The 16,086-nt window shown below is 38.0% G+C and overlaps 2 protein-coding genes across 6 annotated transcripts in view; one reads left to right on the forward strand and one right to left on the reverse strand.

Moving 5' to 3' along the window:
- cep104 (centrosomal protein 104) overlaps positions 1-4,754 on the reverse strand; it is a 34,317-nt gene extending 29,563 nt beyond the window's left edge. For all 5 annotated transcript variants that reach the window (XR_006928376.1, XR_006928375.1, XM_046872184.1 and 2 more), the window contains exons 1-5: positions 4,648-4,754; positions 1,896-2,022; positions 1,208-1,375; positions 938-1,076; positions 403-465 (exon numbers count right to left, since the gene is read on the reverse strand). Coding sequence is in view for 3 of the 5 variants with exons in the window: in XM_046872184.1 (XP_046728140.1) it covers positions 403-465; positions 938-1,076; positions 1,208-1,375; positions 1,896-2,008 (483 nt within the window). In the remaining 2 variants the exon portion in view is untranslated. The remainder of the gene's footprint in view (positions 1-402; positions 466-937; positions 1,077-1,207; positions 1,376-1,895; positions 2,023-4,647) is intronic.
- A 148-nt stretch (positions 4,755-4,902) lies between these two features.
- Positions 4,903-14,543, forward strand: lrrc47 (leucine rich repeat containing 47). The gene is made up of 7 exons (XM_046872187.1): positions 4,903-5,524; positions 6,438-6,905; positions 7,043-7,159; positions 9,214-9,329; positions 10,430-10,532; positions 10,905-10,994; positions 13,397-14,543. Exons 1-7 carry the CDS (start codon positions 4,949-4,951, stop codon positions 13,610-13,612), a joined length of 1,686 nt encoding a protein of 561 aa, XP_046728143.1. The 5' UTR covers positions 4,903-4,948; the 3' UTR covers positions 13,613-14,543.
- The last annotated feature ends 1,543 nt before the right edge of the window (positions 14,544-16,086 follow it).

A 16,086-nucleotide genomic window follows, 5' to 3' on the forward strand; every position in this document is an offset into this window, starting at 1 on the left:
AACTCTACTAACAATGCAATGACAAAGCTTTGTCTGTTCACATGCTGATACTGCATATGCTACTGTCCCTGTAGCAAAGTGTTAGATAAAGAGATCAACAGGACAATGAGGAGACTGTTAGCGAGGTGAAAATCGAACAAAAAAATTGGAAACAAGGTTATGGAGAGAAGTAATGAAAGTATCAAGACATACACAAAGAGTACTAATTTACTAATAATAAAACATGGTGAAACAGATTATTTTATGATGATTTTGTCACCCATTTGAACATATCAATGCCTGGCATGTGCATTTATTTCTGTTGATTTTGTTTTCGGAATATAATCCTGAGCACTTTGCACCACCTGGTGGCAATGAGGTGTATTTAATACCCAACAATTAATTTTGAACTTTTCAACTTACAATTGGGCTTTCATCACTGCAGTCCACTGGGTCACCTAATATATTTATAGCCACCAGCGCAACCTGGAATTAAAATGGAAACATCAAAGTTGTCAATTAGCATCCTATTTGACTAGAATTATTCAAACTGGAGTTAAGATTTCCCAAAAGCTCCCCAAAATTTGCTGCAATATATGCCATATATTCAAGGTTTGTTGACACTAAAATCCTAAGTATTACTTTTACACTAAATTTGGATTGCCCTCCACAACCTACCGATCACCCTGGATCATGTTGATGCTTGTATAAAATCACAGTATTGCATTTTACAATAGAAAACAATTATTTTCATCAGACGATCACAAACTTATCGTTAAACATTTTACATCAAGGCTTGAGAAATTTCTTTAAATAATATGAAACTAAAATATAATTTGGAATTTACATTAACACAATTGCAATATTCCTATTTCTTCAAAAAAACTGCTTACAATCACCAGAGATCTCTATAAACCCTGCAGAATGACAGCACAAGTTACCTACTGATATTGTTCACCTGGTTATAGATGTTGTAAGAATTGACATGGTTTCTGTGAAAGGTCAGCTTCAGATATGTCCCCACAGCATCTACATGTACTGATTTCAGTTCTCGTGCTCTAAAACCCGTCTTCTCATTAGTGGACAGTGGCACATACCTGCATAATACAGAGGATCAAGCAGTGCATCAGGGCTTTCATTTTAATTTCACTGATTATATAGCTGACTGCATGGTTATCCGTTCATTTTCTGCAGCCATCTACAGTGTTACAGAAGTAACACAACCCACCCAAGTCTGCGGAACTGTTGAAGGCGCTGGGGAGAATTCGGTTCTCTGTCCCCAATGTGAAATTCCACCTTGGCAGAGATCAGGTACTGATGAGCCAGCAGCTGCAGCTTCCTGATGTGACATCTTTCCACCATCTGTAGTGTGATCTCCTGTGGGAATGAACAGAACCTACACACGGCAAAAAACATAAAACATGAGTAAATGACACTGCCAGAAGAATGATCACGGCTGAAATACTCAATCAGATGTGGATTAAAGCCTAAGAAGTTCTAAACCACAAAAACAGTTATAAAACTATAAATACAATACTATGCACTTTTCTGACCACAAGCTTTATCATGCAATCTGAATGACTTTCCATAATATTTGTGCAACTGTAGAACACTACAAGCTATTCAGAGCAATATATAGACACTGGACTGAATACAGTAAATAGAATCTCAAAAGGCAGTAATGTAGTGTTATATCAGTAAACATTCTCTCTCTCTCTCTCTCTCTGTGTGAAGCAACATCAAAATGGGGAAAAAAGTCTCAAATTAATGGCAGACATTTGGCATTGTAACATCAATGTAAATTGATCTCTTAAATTATCTGATAGAACAATGATTATAAATTACCACTTAGCCAGGAGGTCATTTAAAATTTCTGCCATGCTGAGAATCATAGACTTTTCCACAGTAATATTCACCTTGCAGACCTCCAGCCGTTGACGGTGGGAGCATGAACCATCAGCTCTCTGGCACTGTAATTCTCCTCATGACCAGACCAGCTGATCACAGTGAAGCTTATCTTACGTGGCATCCTGCTCCTGTGAGCTGATAAGAGAAAGGCATATCCAGGTGATGATACAAATATGCTTCTGTGAATCTTAGCCAATAACTCATATTTTTTAAACACTAAAGCAATCTTGCAGAAAAAAAGCGCACGACAACCAATGCTAAAAAAAAAAGGCGTATTTTTTTCCCCCAGAATAATGATACATTTACAATAATCAACATGCACCTCTTAAACAGCAGAGATCAAGTACAGATAAGGAGAGTTTTATTGTTCATGCAGAATGAAAACACTTGAAATATGCGAATTTGATCAAACTAGGATACCGTAGGCATGGTTTGCAACTCATCAGATAAAGTAAATATAAAAAGTCTAAACATGCCCCATAAATTGCAGATTTCCTTTAATAATGAAACCAAGATAAATCATATCAGATCGTTGATTTCTGCAGGTCACAACAATCTCTTGTGTTCTTTACATGTCTGGACTCTGACAGAAACCCTTTCTTACAAAACATTTAAACCCAAAATGTTATTATATGATGAGTCCAATTTTTGGGGGGCCTAAAGACCACCATACTCATGACAAAGCCAGTGCCGGTAACGCCATGCTATGGATCTGCTTCTCTACAGCTTGAGATTGTAACAGATTGTAAAAGTTAGAGAAAATCATGACCTCAAAATGCCAAGCTATTTTTAGCACAAAACCTGCAGGACTCTGTTAGACAGCTGACAATGAAAAAGAAAATCAGCATAAAAATGAAATTTTATAGAAGAAAAATAAACCAGATTTTTGAATGGGTCAGTCATAACTCGGCTCTTAATTCTGTCAAAAAACAAAGAAAAAGGCTGAGCATGAAGATCACTGATAAATCTGTTGCATTTTTTAAATAAAAAATTTAATAAAATTGCAGAATTAAGATGTGCTATGTGAGCATATAGAATTCTTCTTTCGGCTTCTCCCATTAGGGGTCGCCACAGCGGATCATCCGTCTCTATACCCCCATGTGCTCTGCATCTGCCGCTTTCAACCCAACTACCTGCATGTCTTCCCTCACCACATCCATAAACCTCCTCCTTGGTCTTCCTCTTTTCCTCCATCCTGGTGGCTCCATCCTCAGCATTCTTCTACCGATATACCCCATGTCCCTCCTCTGCACATGTCCAAACCATCTCAATCTCGCCTCCCTCACTTTGTCTTCAAAACGTCCTACATGTGCTGTCCCTCTAATAAACTCATTTCTAATCCTGTCCATCTTCATCACTCCCAAAGAAATCCTCAACATCTTCAGCTCTGCTACCTCCAGCTCCACCTCCTGTCTTTTACTTTATGCCACTGTGTATAAACCAGGGGTCACCATCCTTTTTTGAAACTGAGAGCTACTTCTTGGGTACCGATTAATGTGAAGAGCTACCAGTTTGATACACACCTCTGAAATAACAAATTTGCTCAATTTACCTTTAATTATATGTTATTATTAATAATGAATGATATTCATCTATATCTAGTCATCTATATTTTAATATTGTCATTTTCAAATTTACACCAATGCAAGTGTGATAAAAAAAGAATAGCAACAAAAAAAATTGGATGCAGGTCACAATTAGATGGCAAGTGGCGCTATGGTGAGCTATTTTGAAAAAAGGCCCGGGGGCGACTCATGTGGTCCTCGAGGGCACCATGTTGGTGACCCCTGCTCTAAACCATACAACATCGCAGGTCTCACCAAAGTCCTATAAACTTTGCCTTTCACTCTTCCACCAAAAAGCAAGACTTTTAAAGCAAAAAGTATTCACACTTATGCAACCAGATTTTTTCATTTTTCAGGGAGGAAAAATGAAAAAAGAAAAATCTGGTTACAAAAGTGTGAATACCTTTTGCTTTAAAATTACATTGGTTGCTTTAATTACATAAAATGTGAACAATCCGACATGATTTATCTCTACGATGTGTGCAGGATTTTTTAAAAGCTATTAAGTAAAAAGCATTTAGGAGCTTTCACAACAAAACTATAAAGTATAGTTTGGTTATACATTACACATAAAAACCCTACCATGATGTACTGTATTTATATATATTTGCTATTATATGCATGTTAAGATGTTTTTGCATTTGGTAGAGGATCTGAGAAGACCAAGGCTTACTAAAGCTAAAAAGCAAAAGTCTTCACATTAATAAATATCTAGGCAATAAATAGACCAGGTTTTATACTATAATGACAATGTCACTAAATTACAGTTCTTTTAAACATTACAAATAGCAGTGTTCAGGGTCCATCCCTCAGCTCATCCTCAAGCCCTGTGTGTTACATGCACAATAGACACCAGGAGGCTACGGTGGCTTGATTTGTTGGTTAGACATTGTTAGTATTAGCAACGAACTCTAACAAAACGCCACAGCAAACCCGATCCTAGCCTTTAGTCATGTTTAAATGATATTGTTGCATCCTGCTCCATTCACACTGCATCAGTTTACATGTGAGTGTAGATGCATCAAAGCTGCATTTACTGAACACTGCTGAATCAAACACTAATAAGAAACAACAGCAGCAACTAGTGTTAGTGCAAAGCAGCTCTTATCCGACAGGAACCTTACGAAACAACAAATAAAATAGTATATTCCTCAAATAGATCCATACAGACAGAAAATACATTTTATATATTTACCCAAACACAAGGACAACTTGCTTGTCTCAAGTCATCTCCATAACCACTGTTTTGACAACTGCTAAGGTTTCGCGCATGCTCATTCGGTATCTCTTCAACTATGTATTTATTTTGCACAATTTTTATGACATCTTTGAGGTGTTTCGATAATTATTTATAAATTTGACATAACCAGGGTTATATTTCGAGTGTTACAGATTTTCGAGGATTTCGTTTGAAATAAATAATAATTTCCAGAATACACTCTGGCGCCACCGGATGCAGTTTCTTATTGTTTCCGGTGTTGCGTTTGTTTGGCAGCATGGCGTCAGGGAAGTTAGCTGTTTGGCCAGAAATTGAAAAGGCAGAAAAGGAAAACAGGCGAGAGCTGGTTCTTCAAGGCGCAGCAGTCGATGAAAGGATAAAGTCAAGCGGTGGGATTCATCCGAGACTTTATTCACTGAACCTCCTCAATTACCTGGAAATCAGTCAGTGTCCGAGTCTGCATGAGATCCAGGAAAATATTCAAAACTTGTCTCACTTGCAGAGTCTCATCCTGTGCAGAAACAAGATCTCATCGGTGCCCAAAAATATAGGAGAGCTAAAATCGCTGAAAGTCTTGGATCTGTCAGTAAACGAGTTAGAGGCTTTACCGGAGGATATCTGGTCGCTGAGTGAGCTCACCACGCTGAATGTGAGCTGTAACCGCATCTCGGCTCTTCCGGACGGATTAAGCCGCTGCACCAAACTCTCCAGCATCAACGTGGGGAAAAATGTGCTGGTGTGTCTTCCGGAAGACTTGTTCTCATCCAAACTGGAGCTGCTTAACACTGTCATAGCGTCGGAAAACACAATCGAGCAATTAAGCAGTGATATCCACAACCTACCCGCCCTTAAGGTCTGTTTTGACTTGAATCGATAATTCACTATATAGTACTTATTTATTATAAAAAAAAAAATATATATATATATATATATACACACACACACAGTACAGACCAAAAGTTTGGACAAACCTCATTCAAAGAGTTTTCTTTATTTTCATGACTATGAAAATTGTAGATTCACACTGAAGGCATCAAAACTATGAATTAACACGTGTGGAATTATATATGGAATTATATACATAACAAAAAAGTGTGGAACAACTGAAAAATGTCATATTCTAGGTTCTTCAAAGTAGCCACCTTTTGCTTTGATTACTGCTTTGCACACTCTTGGCATTCTCTTGATGAGCTTCAAGAGGTAGTCACCTGAAATGGTCTTCCAACAGTCTTGAAGGAGTTCCCCGAGAGATGCTTGGCACTTGTTGGCCCTTTTGCCTTCACTCTGCGGTCCAGCTCACCCCTAAACCATCTCGATTGGGTTCAGGTCCGGTGACTGTGGAGGCCAGGTCATCTGGCACAGCACCCCATCACTCTCCTTCTTGGTCAAATAACCCTTGATGCCTTCAGTGTGACTCTACAATTTTCATAGTCATGAAAATAAAGAAAACTCTTTGAATGAGAAGGTGTGTCCAAACTTTTGGTCTGTACTGTATGTGTGTGTGTGTGTATATATATATAGTGTGTGTGTGTGTGTGTATATATATAGTATATGTATGTATGTGTGTGTGTATATATGTGTATATATATATATATATATATATATATATATATATATATATATATATATATATATACGTATATAATGTGTGTGTATATGTGTATATGTGTGTGTGTGTTTATTATTATTATTATTATTATTTTTTAGCTTAGTTTTATAATAACATTTATTACACTTTCGCAAATTTTACTGATTCCTTGTCTCAGGTGTTGGACCTTTCCAGCAACAAGCTCAGTGAAATCCCATTTGAGCTGGCTGACTGCCCCAAGCTGAAAGACATAAACTTCAAAGGAAACAAGCTGAAGGACAAGCGGCTGGAGAAGATGGTGAACGGTTGCCAGACTAAGTCGGTGCTGGAATACCTGAGAGTGGGGGGCCGAGGGAAAGGAAAGAGCAAGCAGCTGGATGCAGATGGTGCTGAACAGTGTGACAAGAATCGGAATGCGTCCAAAAAGAAGAATGCTGCTAAACAGAAGGATAAAAAGGAGGAAGATGCAGTGGATGAGTTGCAGAAAATGGTTGTTAAAATCCTTCATGTGTCTGATTCCCCCTCTGCTATAATGGTAAAAGTGTCTCCTCAGGTGAAGGATGTGCGGCCATATATAGTGTGCTGCGTTGTTAAAGGCATGAATCTGAAACCAGGGAATGCACTGAAGAGGTTTTTGGCAGCTCAGGTAAGGAATTATTGCAAAGATGAGACATTTGCCTTGCTGGTATATAGTTAAATGAAGGAAGTGATAATTTTTATATTGATGACTTATTTTTATATTTATGAAAAAAATCTCTCTCAACTGTCTTACACATTCCTTAGACCAAACTTCATGATGACATTTGTGGCAGAAGGACAACAGCTACTATCGCAACTCATGACCTGAGCTCACTCAAAGCTCCCCTGCAGTATGATGCCACACCTCCTGATGTTCTGAGGGTATGAATGGCAATTGCTTTATCATTGCCAAGGCTATATAAAAATGGCATCCATGAAATATACAGTCAGGTGACAAAGACAAAGCTGATAATGAAACATTTCAATTCTGATAACAGTTTCTTCCAAGGTAACTACATCCTCATCTCCAAGGCGGAGTGTCCATTAAATGCTTTCTTGTAAAAATTATGAAATGTAAATTGTGTGCTTGTGGTATAAACAGTCATCATATCTTTGAATAATTTAACACCAATAAGAGATTCTGGATTGTTTAGAATGTGAGAGAGACCTCCATCACCTCAATAATCACAACACTAATTCAAGAACATGGCTTTCAAAGGAGTTGTGTTCATCTCACCATTATGAATCAAGAGACTTGTAGAACCAGTGACATGGCACATGAAAGTGTATATTGTTCATTTGTATCTGCTTTATTACCTTACTAAGATACTTACCATAGATTCTTCTTATAGTTTGCCACAAATTTGTTATGACTAGTATGCTAAGAATGGTCCTACTAACTTTGCATTTTTACCTGAATCTCGCTTCAAGTCAAGACACTTTTATTGTCATTTCAACCTAATATAGCTGACGCAGTACACAGTGAAACAATGTTCCTCCAGAACCCTGATGCTACTTGTGTGAACCAGGCATTACTTCCTGAGCTACAGTCTTTACACGTCAGAATCTAATCACAATCCACTCAGAGCCAGCAGGGAAGGCACATGCATATTTAATGCAGTCTGGTAAAGTCGTTTTTATGACTTGTTCTAATTCACAAGTTAATTGGTGCCCCAGATCATGGCTTTAATAATTAATTACCCTTCTTTAGTTTTTTTTGCATTTGGCATGTACAGTGCATCCAGAAATTATTCACAGCGCTTCACATTGTGTTATGTTACAGCCTTATTCCAAAATGGGTTAAATTTATTATTTTCCTTAAAATTTCACAGACAATACCCCAAACTGACAATGTGGAATGTTTGTTTGAAAGCTTTGCAAATGTTTTTTAAAAAAAATTACTTGCATAAATATTCACAGCTTTTGCTCAATACTTTGTTAAAGCACCTTTGCACATTTATTTATGCATTTATCTTTTTAAATATAATGTTACAAGCTTGTCACACCTATTTTGGGGCAGTTTCTCCCATTTTTCTTTGCAGAACCTCTTAAGCTCCATCAGGTTGGATGGGGAGCATCAGTGCACAAACATTTTCTGATCTCTCCAGAGATGTTCAATCAGGTTCAAGTCTGGGCTCTGGGCCACTCAAGTACAATCACAGAGTTGTCCCGTAGCCACTCCTTTGTTATCTCGGCTGTGTGCTTCGGGTCATTGTCCTGTTGGAAGATGAACCGTCACCTCAGTCTGAGGTCCAGAGCTCTCTGGTGCAGGTTTTCATCAAGGATGTCTCTGTACATTGCTGCATTCATCTTTCCCTCGATTCTGATTAAGTCTTCCATTTCCTGCCACTGAAAAACATCCCCACAGCATGATGCTTCACTGTAGGGATGGTATTGGCCAGGTGATGAGTGGTGCCTGGTTTCTTCCAGACATGATGCTTTAAATTCAGGCCAAAGAGTTTAATCTTTGTTTTTCATGGTCTGTGAGTCCTTCAGGTACCTTTTGGCAAACTTCAGGTGGGCTGTCATCTTTTATTAAGGTGTTGCATCCTTTTGTCACTCTACCATACATGCCTGATTGGTGGAGTGCTACAGAGATGGTGGTTGTTCTGGAAGGTTCTCCTCTCTCCACACAGAACATTGGAGCTCTTAAAATGACAGGTGGACTCCAATCAAGTTAATGAATGATCAGGGTGAACATATTGCAGCTGAGCTCAATTTTGGGTGTAATGGCAAAGGCTGTGTATACTTATGTACATGTGATTTTTATTTAATTTTTTCCTTTTTTATGTTTAATAAATTTAAAAAGATTTCAAGCAAACTTTTTTTAATGTTGTTATTATGGGTATTGTTTGAAGAATTTTGAGGAAAATAATGCATTCTCACATTGGGTATTATTGTAATTATTTTTTTTTTGTTGTTGGTGGGGTTGGTAGATAGTTCCTCTCGGCCGTAAGGAGATGAAGGCTGGTGACCTACTAAGAATGCTCCAGCAAGAGGCAGACGAACAGAGGAAGCAGAAAAGACGGCAGAACGTGTCAGGCCTTCACAAGTGAGTTACTAAACACCCAAAGAGTTTGTGTTTGTTTTTCAATCATCAGATACCAAAATAAACACCTTCTTCTTCTTCTTCGGCTGCTCCCATAAGGGGTCGCCACAGTGGATCATCTGTCTCCATACCCCCCTGTCCTCTACATCTGCCTCTTTTAAACCAACTACCTGCATGTCTTCCCTCACCACATCCATGAACATCCTCTGTGGTGCTCTTCTTCGGCATGAAACCATACTGTTCCTCACAGATGGTCACCTCTTCTCTCAGCCTGGCTTTCACTACTCCATAACTTCATGGTGTGACTGATCAACTTTATTTATCTGTAGTTACTGCAGGTCTGCACATCTCCCTTATTTTTAAAGCTCAGTACCAGCACACTCCTTCTCTATTCCTCAGGCATCCTCTCACCTTCCAAAATCCTGTTGAACAATCTGTATATAAACTCCACTATTATCTCTCCTAAACCTCTCCACACTTCTATGTATTTCATCTGGTCCAACCAACTTCCCACTCTTCGTCCTCTTAATCACTGCTCTCACTTCCTCCTTACTAATCCTTTCCACTTCCTGCTTCACCACCTCCACACCATCCAACCTTCTCTCTCTCTCTCTCTATCCCTCTCTCATTCATCACCAAAATAAACAGGTTAATTCTGCAAAATAAGTCCAAATTAAGGTGTATTTGATACTCTATTGTTTTTTTTATTGTACATGGTTTGTAGAACGTGTTTAAATCAGGTTTATAATTAAAAGAGAAGACATTTTAGTTCAATCGGCAAATTTATAAAATGTATATTTGTACTTGATCATGTGTTATGGGAACTTGAAACAAGATTTGATTGACATCTTAACTTAAAAACTTAATAGATTCAAATGGCATTTAAAACATATAGCACAGCAACTCACTTGGGCAAAGAAGAGTAAAGTTGTTCGAAAAATATTTTTTTTATGTAAGTAATGCGACCATGCACAGTACTGTGCATTTTGGGTGAAAAGCGTTCTATGTGATTAAGAACAAAACTGGATATAAAGCCAAATTTAGAAAAATAAAATGTATTTAAGAGTGTTTCCATTGACCATATCCCATGCATTATATCACAGATATCTTCAGCTGTTGGATGGGAAAGATCTTTTCCCTTGTCTGGTTGATGCTGATGGTCATGTGATTTCATTCCCTCCAATCACAAACAGTGACAGAACAAAGGTATGCTGTAGTACTGCTGTGATATAACTGCTGTGGTATAACAGGGTGTGTGAGTAGACAGCATGGGCAGTAGATGACCTCAGTGTGGTATAAATGATTTATTTCTTAATATCATGCAGTTAATATTAAGATTATCACATTGGCCTTACTTTCTTTTCTTTAAACAAAGCAAGTGATTTTTTTTTTTTTTTTTATTGTATTTTTTTTTTAGAAAATATACTAAAATAAAAAACACTCATGGTTTGGTTTAATCCAAATGAATAATCTGCCACAGCCATGCATTCATGCATTCACTTAGCTTGTTAAATAAGACAGGAATGTAACTGAAATAAGTGAATTTCTCTTCTTTTTTGTTTCCATCTTAATGTGCAGATAAAAAAGACCACACGTGAGCTTTTTCTAGAGGTCACGAGCTCAACGAGTTTACAGACCTGCAAGGATGTCATGGACACGCTCATTATAGTAAGAATCACAGAGTGCATTCACAAGCACTGATGAGTAATGATGGTATATGCTGCACTGCTTAGTACTGTAGTACATATGACATGATACATGCACAATAGACCACACTTTGCTGACATGCAGTAGATAGTAATGCATTTCATTTACAGTCCTTATACACATTATTTTGAGCCCTTAATTTTAAAGTCAGTTCAATGATCTAATAAATAAGAATAATATCCTGAGTCTTTTCTTCGTAGCTGATTTTGTGCATAGACTAATCTGGTATTATTTAGATTCAATCGACCTTTATCGAGAATAGAGAATACATAGCTGAAAGGCTGGAATTTTGACCATACTCAACATTAGAAATGCGATGTTATGTTTTAAAATGGGGGCATTAATATGGAACATACAAGGATGAAAATATAAAATAACCCTAATTTAATTGTGGTCCTCTGTGCACACAGCTCTGAACATTACTTTTAGTTATTTGTGTGTTTACCTTTAATCTTATGAATGTCAGATGTTATTTGGATTATTGTGACCTGTAGGCAGAAGCTGTCTGGTTTACAAGATTTAAAATGTTCTTTGACATTAGAAAAGCTGTTCTGTTTCCCATTACAATGGTAACAACTTTGACTGGGAGCATGCTGTAACCGTAACTGAGGTGAAATCGTTTAGATAATTATACGTGTTTATGTGCAAGTGGAAACAGTGTGCTCGTGTCTGCAGCTGCAACACCTCCCATGCACCTGTACAGGAAGTCATACACAAGTATGTAAACAAAGTGCACTGTGTAGGGCAGGGGTGTCAAACTCAAAGCACACTTTAGGTCGCGGGCTGAACAGGATAAACATTTATTGAACACACAAAAACTAAATGTTTTTTGAACATAAATATGAATAAAACCAGGCAGGAATAATATTCCAGAATAAATAAACTTTAACTTTAAATAACTTAAAATATTTTGCTCTCCATAAAAATATCTCCTGTCAAACACAAGATGTCTGACACCTTCATCATGCAGCTCTTCAGAAACTCTCCCTCAGTAAATAACCGGCTGATGTGACTCTGATTTCTCCTCTGCCACAATAAAACTTGCTTTCACGGCAGCTTCACTTTGTGATTTTGCTCTGGCGAAAAACGTCTGCTGAAATGTCGGATTCTTCTTTAACTCTTCTACTTTCTGTATCTTCTGCTCTGCATCCAGATTTTTCAGCTTCTCCTGATGTTTTGTCTCGTATTGCCATCTTAGATAAAATTTCTTAATTACACCCACATTCGCTCCACAAATAAGACACACAGGTTTACCGGCAGTGTCAGTAAACATATACTCAGAATCCCATCGGTCTTGAAAGGCTCTGTTTTCAGAATCAACTTTTCTCTATGCCATTGTAAGGGGCTAGCTTCGCAATAACTAATTTGTTTAAAAACCTAATAAGCATTTTTAAAATCAACTACTGCAGAGCTACTTTGCACATAGGTTCTGCTTTTCACAATAATACATGCTGCTTCTTAGCATGTAAACCTGATGTCCTTGGTTATCTTATCATTTTCTTTTTACAATTTCCTCTAAGTGAAAAGTGTTTGTGTGAAAGGGAGGAAGTCAGCGATTGGCTTGATAAGTGCCCTGAGATTTCTGCTCTGATAGGAACAGAACTGTTTGTCCTACGTTGTTGCATTAGCTCATTCCTGCTGAATATTTAACAGCCGGCAAAACGTGATCTCCACATTCTCAATAATGAACGTTTCAACATTGACCACCAGCCTAATATTATGTTGGTCCTCCTTTTGCTGCCAAAACAGTCCTGGCCCGTTGAGCATTAACAGGATTTCTTCATCAGTTTAAGCTACAGAAGCTCCTCTGTTGAATCGGACCATACAGGTCAGCCTTCACTCCCGACATGCATCATTGTGCCTCGGCCGCCCATGACCCTGTCGCTGGTTCACCAGAGGTCCTTTCTTGGACCACTTTTGATAGATACTGACCATTGCATTAATAATTATAATTATACGGGACACCATAAGACCTGCAGTTTTGAGGATGCTCTGAACAAGTCATTTAGATACCACAATTTGGCTTTTGTCAAACTCGCTCAAATCCTTACACTTGCCCATTTTTTGCTTCTAACACATCAACATTGAGAACAAAATGTTCACTTGCTGCCTAATATATACAGTACCACTCACTAACAGGTGCCATGATAAGTCATAATGTTATATTGTCAATATTATTATGCTTGTTTCATGTATGAATATTAGAATAATATTTAATTTTTATATACTCTTCCTGCGTAAATAAATACCGCAGGGACTTTTAAATTGAGTTAATGAAGAGACTCTTATGGCATTTGATCGTTCCTAGTTTTTAGGTATAACACATCTAATTCTTTTTACTCTGCTTTCTGTTTGTCTTTAAGAAAATGGCGGAGCTGAATAAGTTTACCTTTGACAATAGAGAGGAGACCTGTTCAGATGACGAGACAGCCTCTCACCCAGCAACAGACGGTTTGGCCTCAGCTGAGTTGAGCGTGGTGCAGGTGAAGGTGGTGGACATGGAGGGCAATCTGAAGGTCTTGTATCCCTCCAAAACTGACCTGAATTCTGATGTCAGCCATCTGACCATCATCCGTTAACCAGCTTCAGCAGTGAAGCCATTAATAACTAGTAACTGTATAATGAAGCCCAAGTGTCAATATATATTCTGTAACTTGTCAGTAACTTTCATACTCAGTTTTCAAACAATAATTTTGGTCAAATGCAAAAGTTTACTGGGTGGAAATAGTTAACAGTTAAATAATAATTAATAATTAAACACTGTTACTATAACAAAAAAATAATTCCAAGATGACATTTTATCTGAAGAAAAAAAACAAAAAAACATTTTTTTTTACGTTTTGCCAAAAGGGCAGCATGGTGGCATTACCAGCCTACAACTTGTCTGATCATTGTCTGATCCGGCACTCATGTTTCTGACTGTAAAGTTTCTGAGCATGCGTATGGGTTTCCTGGTTTTCTCCCACCTCTCAAAAAGAAGTCAGTGGATTGTCTAGGATGTGTAGTATGCATGTGCATGGTGCTCTCAGATGGACTCAACATAATCAACATAAAGTATTTACTGAAAGTGAAGGAAATTGCCATGCACCTGTCTGTCTCCAGACATGATTTAAAGGAGGACACCATACACGGTTAAAACAGATGTTCAGAGGGTCAAATGTGGTTTTATAAACCTGCTCAAGTTATTAGAGTATATCTGTATCAAATTAGGAAAGGAAATCCCAATTTTTTATTTGAATTTGAAATTGAGGATTTGTTAAACCTGAAACTAAATAGCTGCTATAAAGCTTTACTTTTTATTTATAATGTGGATGGCCTTTGCACTTGACTTTATAACATTTTCCCCCAAAAGAATAACAAAAAACCAAGAACATCATTTGTACTTAATTTCCATTGCTTAAAAAATGGCTTATCCTGTTTATCAAAAATAGAATAAAGCCACAGCTATGTGTATGTTTGAAACACTCAATACAGCACATATAATCACTAAATAAATTGACTTGAAATCTATTGCTGGTTTATTACTTTGCTTTTCAAATGCTGTTATGGTTTTTTTTTTTATGCATACATGAAACAGAATCACAGGTCAAGTCAGCTTATAATCAAAGTGCCTATGTCACATTTAAATGTATATGAATAGTCTTCAAACCATTAAATAATGCCTGTTAAGGTTCATTTTACATAAACCCCAAAAAAGCCACCACAAGATCCAAATAAAATTTGGTCACCCTTCTAATTGTCTTTCTTCTCAAGATCAAAATCTTTGTATAAACTGGAGGAAGATCACTGAGGATCTCAGGTTTGTTGGGTGAGGCATGGCTTACTGCAAAAGCACCGGATAATGTTACAGATCAGATGACTGGCGGTGGACTAGATACACAAAGCTGATAGGGCAAGAGATATAAAACGTGAGAAGGGAGCTCCAGACAAGACTTTGGCTCACATCATGCTACGCAACCCATAAAGCATCCTGACTATCTAAAGAAATATATATATATATAATATATAAACCAGCTATGAGGACCATTCAAACAGCTAGCCATCTAATAAGGAAACAAGCTTGGGACAGAAAGACAAGATGGACCTGGAATGGCGCTGAGGAAGATCTAGAAGTCCAGGAAGGTCGTTTTAAGCACCTTGATTCTGCAAAGGAGAGCAGCCACTCTGCATACCAGTTTGCACCCGCAATGCTGAATGGAGCTTCTCAACCGTTGGGGAAACAAAGCAGCAAAGCTCAAGAATTCCTCCTGAAACCTCATCAAGTGGTGTTGCAAAACACACAGTTGGATAAAACTAAAGAAGGGGAAGTGAGTGCACTTATCACAAGCAACTCACTGCCTCCGATATGCGGTTCGAGAGTACTTTCAATACGAGGAGCAAAAAGTTGCGTATCTAGACAGCCTGCTTTAGAAACTGGTAAGAAAGCAGGCGTATCATCTAACGGCGCAAGGAGTGTGAGGACATTAATATGTAGGCAAAAGGAGAGAGCTCAGTTAACCAGCACAGTGGACATGATCTGCAGAAGCCTGGCTCCGTTCGGGGTGACAGAGTTCACTCAGGATGCAAAGAATCCTCCGGTACACAAAGTGGAGAAGAAAAGAGCGTGGATGAAACCTTCAGTTATGACACCTAGCAATTCCAAGAGGCATCTAGGTTTCAATAAAAAGAACCTAATCTCCAATGACAATGGAGTGATACCAGAAAGGATTAAGGATTCGGTGAGCATGTGCGAGACCAAGCTTCACTTGCAGCAACTCTCCGATTCGACCATTGAGACTGAAACTCAGAGTTCACATAGAAGGAGAGGCGAGGAGAGGAACAGAGAGATGGAGGATGAAGAGGAGGTGTATTATACCACTAAGATGATTGCAGAGTGGATCATCGGAGTAAATGCGAGTCTTTTCTCCCCATTCAAGGATGGGTTGAATAGAGCACATCTTAAGGAAGAAGATGTTGACACTATCAAAATTGTCTATGGTCAGAATTAAAGGGAGATTTATAATTAACTTTACAATAACAAATACATCGGATCTCATGCTCAAGATAGGAAAAA

The sequence above is a fragment of the Silurus meridionalis genome, chromosome 17 (genome assembly GCF_014805685.1).
Source record: "Silurus meridionalis isolate SWU-2019-XX chromosome 17, ASM1480568v1, whole genome shotgun sequence".
In the NCBI taxonomy this organism is placed as follows: domain Eukaryota; kingdom Metazoa; phylum Chordata; class Actinopteri; order Siluriformes; family Siluridae; genus Silurus; species Silurus meridionalis.